The sequence below is a fragment of the Patiria miniata genome, unplaced genomic scaffold, assembly GCF_015706575.1.
Source record: "Patiria miniata isolate m_02_andy unplaced genomic scaffold, ASM1570657v1 HiC_scaffold_22, whole genome shotgun sequence".
NCBI lineage: Eukaryota > Metazoa > Echinodermata > Asteroidea > Valvatida > Asterinidae > Patiria > Patiria miniata.
In genome coordinates, this window is record NW_024037061.1 from 9,869,537 (window position 1) to 9,880,142 (window position 10,606).

Consider the following 10,606-nt stretch of genomic DNA (forward strand, 5'->3'; position numbering starts at 1 on the left):
GTTGCATTCTTGTTATCATTATTAAGGACTTTCTCCTCATGGTCCGAAAGGTTGGTAATTCACACGGGGCGGTGGCAATCATCTACCCAATACCAACAAAGTGTGATCATCGCTAATTATTGTGGTGTCATTAGACACAGTCAATGGATTCAAGCATATTGCCACAAGGAAAGCGGAAAATATCGCTCAAAAGCAGATTGGTAACTTCATGACAATATTGCAAAATTGTCATAGCCAGTGCAATATACTCTCGTATCCCCCGAAAAAAACCCAACCTGATATTATTTATATCAGGCTGACTTGATTCGCAAGAAATACAATTCAAGACATTGTCTTCATTTCTCCTATTTCGTCAAACTATTTTCGAGCTGCCATTGTGATTATTGACATCAGTGCGCGTCTGTACCTGGCCTGCTGCGCGCTACGCTCTGATAAGTGGTTGACAACTGTGAGTTTCTACGCTTTTGACGGTGCGGGAACCAGCGAAAATGCCTGGATGATGCGCACCGGACAATATCAAAAGTAATATTGTCCGCTATCCGGGTACTTTTGCTGTCCTGTCACCCGAGTACGTTTTAAGCATACAATAGGCTGATTTTTTTTTACCGCTGGAAGCCTGATATAAATAATTATAACAATAATCACTAATGGCCGCAAGGAAATGATATAGTGTGGTGGAGCAGTTTTAAACGTCTGCTTTAACACCGGAATAGTGGTGGCCCTAAATAACGGACCGAGCTGAACCCATTCATAAATACAGTGCTAAGTGCAACCTTTAGTTTTGGGGTTTCAGGAGCTTCAGCGCTTGCGCTCTCGTTACTTCTTACACAGTGTTCCCAAGTGAGGTATCAAAAATTGAACCGGAAAGTTTGCATGACAAAAAGTATATTTCTCAATTTTTGTTTACCGAGAAATGTCCAAACAAGGATGATTGTAAAACCTGCCTAGTTTCTTTTTGTGCCAGGTGTACTTCTCAGACCCGCTGAGATCTGCGAATTCATTGGTACAGTGTTATGAGCACTTTACCCGAATTACTTATTTTATTTTACTACTGTCTTCATATTTTTCTTCTCACTCGTTTGATTGGCTATAACAAATTTGTTTTTGTTCACCAACATATGGGAGGGGGGGGGTGTTCCAATGACCCACCCCCTGGTTTAGTGGTGGAGAATATACCGTCGGTTGCGCCACGAACCGACGTATCGCATTTTTATGTGTTTTGAGAAAATCTGATTTAAAGTTGGTCATTGTTTTGTAGGAACATTCCATAAACTTCCTGTGTAAGAATTCAAGCTGTTTTGTTTTTGCTAGTAAATTATAGATTAAACTTTATAATATGCAATCCGTGTGCATCTGAGTTGCTTAGTTTTTGAGAAATTCAGTTCCCAAGATACTTCGTGAAACAGATTTTTATCATGTTTATCGTCAGATTTGAGGCTTTGCATGGTGCACGATGGAGATATAAATGAATGAAAGGTTTGCGGAAACACCATGTGCGGATAATTTCTCTACCTAGAGAATGGTTCTGAAAAGAACCAGAGGTATAAACTCACGTTCCGGTCAGTATGCTCTGACCGTCATCAGGCGAGTGCATGTTTATCGTATGTCATACAACGCGCGTAACAGTGGCCGTGTGCCAGATACGGAGATACGTCGGTTCGTGAAACGCTAAATTCACACTTTTCATTTCGACGCTCCTTGGTGACGTCATAGCACTATGGAAATTAGCGTGTAAAGCGGCGAATCGGAATACACCAGTTCGTGGTGCAACATTTTTGTTATTTTAGAGCCTACGCCGCACAGTCTAGTTAGCGTTAACCGTTCTTAGTTAATTAAAACTCAGATCGGAATAAAACTTTCTGACAATGAGCACTTTGATGAAGTAATAAAAACTCAATTTGGCAAAAAAATCGAGATACGCCGGTGTGTGGTGCAACCGACGATACACTGTAAAAAATTTGCCCGTAATTTTACGGTAAAAGCACTGTCAAACGGGTTGCCAACAAAAGACCGTGAAATTACGGTCAGTTACGGGTTTCCAAAAATGACGGTGACCGTAATTTTAACGCGAATTTCCCGTAAATTTAACGGCAATTTGCCGTAAAGTAATGGAATACAAAGTGGGTGGCGTCAGAGCTGAGTGTAGGGGTAGGGAGGGGGGTAGGTTCCAGTTGCAGCAGCTGGGAGTGGGGTATGCATACGTCTTGCAGCTTGTCTTTTACACGCATAGTGGTTTTCAAATCACTTAAGGTGAAATTATCTTTAAGTTGTAATTTTCATTTACAACTTTTTACCGATCCCACAGAAAGGGGTCAACATATTGCTGGTCAATACCGCAGGATTAGCTGCTTGACTCTTCAAATTTCGCAATACCAAAACTTTGACGTCCCAATGATCAGCACGTAGCGAACGTTGCGTGAGTGCACACGAATCACAGCTTTAAAAACTAGGCGGTTGTAAGGGTTTGAAAGGGGAGGGGTTTTGAAAAGTTACGAATACAAACCATTGTGAATCCCAGCCTGCGTCAGGGCACCAAGTTTTACTGGAAATGCACGTAGCACGTTCTTTCTTGTGACGGTTCGAGGAATAACGGTACTAAACCGTAAACAATACGGGAAATGGACAGTGTTTTTACGGGTTTTGTTTACAGTGTACATTCCCCTGTCCACCTTGGGATTTACCCCTAAGCTCAATCCAACCATCACAGTAAACAATATTTCGCCAATTCTGCAGGCTACACATTCACCAATGGTGATTGGTTCAATTTCAATCTGCAGTACAAATAGTTATTGCTGAGAGTCAGTTGAGGACTTGCAGTTACTTCGGCCTGGCACCGGAGCCGCTTCCCGGTGAACATTGGATGCAAGCAGCCTCTCGAGAACTACACCAACGATGCACAGGGACACGAAACTCGACTGGTAAGGAGAACTTAGTGATCAAAGCTATTTAGTTTGTTGATATCTTAAACACGCACTTAACCTACTTTTGGGCTTATCAATAGTTGTTTCCTATCAAAAATTCCTTGGGGGCGAATTCGCATTTCTTGTTTTTAAACGAGAAAAAATGTTTATTCAAGAAATCAGTAAATTGAAGACTTTTGTAAATATGTAAATGTTTGCACTAACTGAAACCAATCACGCTGCGCCACGCCGACAGATGTACATGTAATCTTGCTATAATAATGATTAATTATGAGAATCAAAACCTGCATTTCCCCATATGAGAGGAGGATTTTGTGAGAGGAAATCCCCCCCCCTAAAAAAAAAAGAAAAAAGGACGCCCTCACAAAATGTGGGACGTCCTAAAAAAGGGTTGACGCCAATGTCGCAATTACTTTTTTTTCTGCAAACAATATAGTCAATGACGATTATGCGCATGCGTCATGCTGGTGACGGAATGGTTCTCAATCGATAGAACATTATTAAGGTATGGCAAGATGAGTATACAGCGCCTCCCAAAACACCCGCAACATTTTGTTTGCGAGGCTTTAGTGTCGCCGCAAAAACACGCACCGACATTGTTTATATATCATTTTAAAGGTTGGAATCTTTGGTTATCTCTGGTTAGTGTAAGTTTGATTTTCAAAATGGTGTTCAATTGATTCGTGTTCAAATAAAGGCATGTCAACAACAAACCAAATCGATTTCAAAGAAAATCAATCCTGTGCATTTTTACTAATGTGGAAATGGTTCATCATGTTCATAAGGCCAAAATAAAAAAGTCTCCGGTTTCTGGTATGGAGCTTGCCCAAAAAGTGGTGCGGTGACGCGGCTTTTTTTTTTTTTTTACCTGATTTTTTTGCTTCAAATGTCGGCTGATGACTGCAAATGGTCCTCGACTAAACTTAGTGCAAATATATGGAAGTCCAGAGAGGCCACATAAAGCTTATTCTCGACCATAACCCAATCTAAAAACACGTTAAAACTGTGCAGCAGCAGGATTCCAGTCAAACCAGTGAGTATGGCGGTTTTGAGACATCATCTTTCATTGAATAACAACCTTTTTCATTTAGCCGACGCGCATGGCTACGGCGACGCGCGCGCATACCAGAAACCGGAGACTTTTTTTTGTTGGCCTTATGTGACAATCTCGTTATCTTTTACTTTCTGTGTGTCCTATTCTTTTCGATCCACGTAGACTACACCTTAAATGAGTTCACAGTGTTGTTCTTAGTTTCAAGTTCAAATTTGAAATTCTCGTGCAAGTACGTACCGATTCAAAAAGCGCGCTCCAAGTGTGACTCGAGTTTGCATCTGATGTACCGCATCATCGATTTTCCTTTAAATCTGCTGAGTATGTTTTCATCATTCCTCTTTTAAACACAAATAAGTATAAAACTCTTTGAAATATCAAACCGATACTCGCCAGGAATAATGTTGCGATTCAAAGCTTTAATATGGTATAAAAATAATGGCGGTACGTGTTTCCGCGCTGGCCTAGAGACTCCCCAAAAAAAGAAGTTGCGGGTATTTTGGGACGCGCTGTAAAGGGTGCATAGTGTCGAAGATGGAAGGAAATAAGAAGTTTGGACAGAACACCAATATTTCGAGAGATGACATATCAGCCCACGATATCATGTCATCAATAAACACACCCAGAAATGTAATATCATGAACCTTTGTTATTGGGTCACCGTCTATTTTGATGGATATGTTACAGCTGTGGTCTGCTGAATACGATATACTTGGTCTTGATGGAGTTTAATGACAGCTAAACCTTCCTATAGCTCAGTAGGACTTGATTTAACACAATTTAGGAAAGAAATGACTTTCGTGGCCTGCAGGAAAAAAATATATATTTACGCCCAGGTCTGGAAGGCACATGAGTTAATCCTCAACTATTTCTGCCCAAATACGTTTTTTTATGAAGCACCTTTCTCGTTTTTTGTCGAAATTTTGCAAAAAAATCTTGGACATTTTAAATAGTTTTCAATCAAAATAATAATATCATTTTAAACATTGGTAATACTCAACAAAAATCACATGCTTGTTTTCCTCCTTTCAAAAATTAACAAATCTTTACTCCAACCTCCCTGCCAATAAAAAGGAAAGGGCCAAAGAAACCATAAGGTGCTCAAATTTCTATGCACGAGGACGCAAGAACTAGGCAAGTTGATATCTACATGTATCATAAAGATTGTTTTTCTCTTTAAGGAAACACACACGACCCATCTGGTCAGAAAGTCGACGTGTCGACGGAATCCAAGGCGACTACCGACCAGCCAACCACTGAACTAACCATCTCGACTGTTGAATCGACAGAGTCATATACAGGTGCGACAAAAACTAAATACCGGCGCACACCTTTCCGATTTTACCGGTTCACCGGATAACTCCATCACCGTTGGGGTTCGACCGTACCGCAACGTTACCCGCACGTGTCCGATTACGTTCTATAATCGATCACATGATGATCAGTCACATAATGACCAGTCCCATGATTACAAAATGGCAGTCGTCGATCTTGAATCATGTGACTTCCTTCGTGAATATAGGTATTTTTCTGTGACATCGGTTCCGGTGAAATCGGATGCGAAATGCGAATGTTTGATTTCATCCGGCCGCCCGGTGTACGGTCAGATCGGTCCGAATTATCAGAGCACACCTATGTACGATGGTCGGATGATCCGGTGAACCGGTAAAACTGGAGAAGTGTGACGGGCTTTAGGCTTGAAACTCGTCGTCGAAACATACAAATATTTTGTGTGTGATTATAGTATATACATTCATGATCGATGATTTTTCTTAAGAAAGAGTGTTCAATTCAAAATCTAATTTTGCTATATTGGACGCAAAAGAGGGTTACGTCTTATTAAAAGAGATCCATTTGGTCATTTTATCTTCAATCCCGACATCAATTGATTAAAATGAATAAACAACATTTGCTTTTGCTGTTATTTTCGGAAATGGTGAATTTGGGGGGTAAGTATTTTATAGCAAATATTGTAACACTGACTTGTTTGAAGTATTGGGTTCGAAGACGCTGAAAACAAAACAAGAAAAACGATCATATTCTTGTAGTCTGTCCCTGACCCGCTCAGATTATACAGAGCAATTTATAAACGTTGAGGAATTGTAAGGTCAGGGAATCTGTCTAGCTGGCTTATACCCCTGGTGCGTAATCAATTGCAAATAAAATACGGACTAACTAAATATGACAAATTGGGAGCACTGAGTATTTGAAAAGAGCCAGTTTTTCCAACGCTGGTCGGCCGACCAGCGTTGGAAACTGATACAAAAATACCACTTTTCTTGATAATGCCAGCACACCAGGTCCATGATTTTACAGGATGCTTTAGACTGTCATTCACTAACAGTACATAAAAGTATTTCGTGATAATTTTGTAGTTTTGGTTTTTGATGTTTGCAAATGTTGTATATTCCTTTTAATTGATTGTAGATGGTCCCCGATATGCTGGCTGTCAGGAGAGTTATGATGGCGGGATAAATGGCGGTGTCATCACTATATACCCGCCGCAGTATCCAAATGGTTTGGCTGTTTTCTGCTACAATGGTTGGATGGTAAGTTCCTCCTGCAGTATCCCTGGATACACAGGCCCGTCCCCGCTGACCTGAGACGGGGAAAGGGGAGGGACCGGAGAGGGCAGGGGGAGGGGGCACCGTCAACCCCCATTGTGGAACTGTTCATGTCAACTTAATACCCAACATAACACATCATTCGTAGGCCAGTTTGATGCTTTCCTACAGATGGATGTTTGGTGAGCACAAGAGATAAACATAATGAGAACATGCTTAAGCAAGTTTCCAACCGAACCGAAGCAAGCAAAGCACATGCAAACCCAGACAGGCTTAACCCTCCCCCCCCCCCCAGCCCAACCCAACCCAATCCAATCGCCCGCGAAGCGGAAAAGCCGCCCATCCCGCGAAATGGGCAGGGTGAGGCGCAGTCTCGTCATGAATAATTATGAGCTGGTTTGCTTGATTGAAATTCATGAACAGGGGCGGATCTAACTTTCAGTATAAATGGAGGGGGGGGGGGGAATTGATGGGGGGAAGGCGGGGGGGTGAGTGAAGGCGTGCTTTGGCACCCCGCCCCCCGAATTTCGAAATCTGCGCTTTATGCTTCCTCATGTATTCTAAGGACCCGAACGAACGCCTTAGTCCAACCGTCCGCGTAAGCTTTTGGGGTGGTGCACTGGTGCTCATTATGGTAATAACCTGAGCTGACCTTAAAAAGTCGTTTTCTCATAGGTCGATTGTTGCGTACAAAGCAGTCAACGAATCGAGTTGATCCTGCATCAATGCCGTCCTGGGCGCGGTGAGGTATGGGCTTTGTGCTTGGTCTGAGCAGCTCTGAGCAGAACGGAGCTGCCTGAAAAATTATGGATTTCCCATCGATGGATTTCCCATAACCTGTCGGCAAATTCACGAAAACATCGTGACCATGAGGTATTATTAGGCCTTCCGCTGCTCGGGTCGAAAATCTTCGAGGAATAATTCATCCACTGCAGAATTCAAGCAACACGACATATCTTCGGATTACAAACAACGCTGAATCTCTGCCATTTGTGTTGTACACATTCTAGCGGACGACCTCGTATGCGAATACAGATACGTGTAGGCGGGGCTAATTTGTGGAGTGTCCCATCACACCTTGGTAAATCGCAATGTCATCCATTTATATATTGTATGACGTCGTGATTTACCAAGGTGTGATTGGACACTCTACAAATTAGCCCCGCCTACCTCTATCTGCATTCGCATACGAGGTAGTCTGGTTCCCTGACCAGACAATTTCCCCCGACGCCCAGACGTCTAAATTGTAGGTCAGGCAGCCTTCGTGGGTAAAGATAAATATGACGACATTGACGGCCCTTTTTCAAAGCTCGGCTTTGTTTACGAATTCGCTCTATCACTATAGCTTTTAACGTTCCAATCGTATTTTTTCAAAAACATTACCTGCTTCATAATATGTCATACAGTTTGATATTTCTGTAAGAAAACATTGACGAAGGTTGACCCGTAATCTTAAAAGTTAGGGACCCAAATATCATCTAAAAGCAGGCGAAGCCAAAATGGAGACCACGCCGAGTTTGGGAAAATCCCAGTAACCGTCGCCTGATTCAAATACGCAGCAAAGCTCGCCCCCTGGAGGATCCTAGTGCATAAATGATGCACACAATCATCATCGAAGTTTATTGATGCAATTTATGAATATTAATTATCAACTTAGTTTTTAATTTCTAAAAATAAACATTCGGCAAACTTCGGCCATTTTCGGAAAAAGGAGGCATTGCTCTCGTTTTAGTCACGTGCCGTATGTTTCTACATATTTTGTGTAGATACTAGCGGGTACCTGACCTACGATTCATCAGAAATAGCCAGAATCGATTGGTCAGGGAACCAGACTACAAACGAGGTCGTGCGCTAGAAGTCTAGCGCAAAATAAAGCAAAACATAAGCTTTCGCGGACGGTTGGACCGAGGCGATCTTTTGGATCCAGTTTATTTGCATATAAGAGGCTGCATGAGGTCGATGTTCGCATCTATGGGTTTTTTTTGCACTGTTGGGCGGCGAGAATAAAACTTTGGCCGCCGGTTACCGTGCGGACGGCTAATGACCGACGCCTTGACCAAGCTAGGCTAGTTAATTATTTAAGATTATTAACAATATTTTTTTAAATTATTAAAAATTATTTTTCCCCAAACAACATCCGCATTACATGGCTATTGAGCGCCCTCTACGAACTTTTATGATACGTACGCATTATTGCCATGAATTTCCAAGATTTTTGAGTAGTTTGATGGCTCAGTTGGTTAGGATCGTGATTTTGCATCGCGAGGGACCCTCGCGGTATGGGTTCGAATCACCATTAATTTTTTGTACGCGATTTTTTTTTTATCTGAGGCTTTTGAGGATATGTTTTTAAAGGGAAATAAAATCCAAATGTCATTACGTTCGAATTCATTTCCCCCCCCCTAATTTTATGTCTTTTCTCATGTTTTTAAGAGAAGTAAAGTCCAAAACGTCATAGCGTACTCCCCATACGGATGTCGTTTGAGAAGAAAAAAAACCGCCCCCGGCGTACACGCCTGCCCTGCAAAACCACTCGTCTAATATCTGTCATTGTTTATCCGTTTTAGGTGATTCAGATGCGCTATTCAGATGTGGTGAATTTCACCCGTAGCTGGGCCGAGTACCGAGACGGCTTCGGTGATCTGACGGCGGATTTCTGGCTGGGCAACGAGATAGTCCGCCAACTGACCTCGGAAGGCCGTTGGGAACTGCACGTACAGTTTCATGTGAAAGATGCACCCCAGCTGACCGATATATACCTGAAGCTGTTCAGGATTGCAGGTGATAATTACACACTACATGTGCAGCCATTGAGTGCATGGCCAGCAGGTAAGAACCCAGCAGGTATCAACTGATCTACTTGCCTTAAAAAAGTACTACTGTAATTACAATTCCTATAAGAACCTCAAAACATAATTCGAATTATACAAGGACGCGTCCTGAACACTTGACGGCTGAAATTACAATTAGCACGAACAGTCGCAAAAGTGGACACTAAGAGCCGTTCTCACACAGAAACAACACAAAAACACCCGGTTTTTGAAGGATGGTTGTGTGGATGCTTATATCTTACTTTTGAAATGTTCTTTCCAGTTAAAACCATTTCGTTCAAAACGCGTTTTGTAGCCCAATTGGGCGCTTTCCAGGACGCAGTGTGCCAGGACCATTGATCTCCATATACACATGGAGATCAATGGCCAGGACGCAGAAGGGCATATGCGCGTACGCCCTAGCTTATGCGCAAACGCGTAATTACCAAAATGTTCCCAGCAACAGGGCATAGGCAGAAAACATTTCAATGAAATTTAAGCATTTCCTTCGGAAATTAACACAATTGTTCCAAGAATTATGATTCATACTTGTGACAAATATAAAATCAGTACGATTTATAGTACGTATGGGGAACGTTAAAGCCTTTCTTTTCTTGAAAAGTAATTTTCGTGTCAGAACGCTCATATGCCCTTCTGCCGGGCACCCGACCCACTAATACTGCATTTAGCTTGATCAACATAAAAAAAAAAGCCATGCATTTCGCGTAAGCTGTGTTGACAAAGAATCTACTTGATTATCTAAAAAGAATTGCACAATACTTTTCGATAAACCTCAACACATGTCATTTTTTAATTTTCCGTTTGGTAGGCAAGTCTCTCGCTAACATTCACTCAGGCCAGCCGTTCTCAACCTACGATCGCGACAATGACGCCGATGGCAACGCCAATTGTGCCGCTCAGCTGAAGGGAGGCTGGTGGTTCAAGACTTGTACTGGAGGAGTCGGGAATGTGGATCTCGTGCCAACTAACCTGAATGGGGAGTATTCCTATCCCGTCAACTACACGGGGCAAGATTACCGCGGTGTCAGGTGACGAAATAAGATATTGCACCCTCGAGATTCGTCGCGTGTGACTTGGGTAGTAATTTTCTTGGTCTAACCTTGTTTTTCGGTTTGGTAATAAAGATTGAAAAGATTGTTTTTGCAAGATTCAAAAGAGAATGGAGTGAACCTGTCCGATATACAAAAAACGGGGTATTACACGGTAATGTCTTTAAACAAAATAAGACTTATGTCTGTC

General features: G+C 42.1%; 1 protein-coding gene across 1 annotated transcript; it reads left to right on the forward strand.

The window, feature by feature from the left end:
• The first annotated feature begins 2,108 nt into the window (after nt 1–2,108).
• LOC119730027 (ficolin-3-like) lies at nt 2,109–10,399 on the forward strand. Its single transcript, XM_038202817.1, has 6 exons — nt 2,109–2,148; nt 2,778–2,918; nt 5,154–5,273; nt 6,400–6,521; nt 9,104–9,365; nt 10,176–10,399. The coding sequence occupies exons 1-6, from the start codon at nt 2,109–2,111 to the stop codon at nt 10,397–10,399; spliced, it is 909 nt and encodes a 302-aa protein (XP_038058745.1).
• Nucleotides 10,400–10,606: the final 207 nt, after the last annotated feature.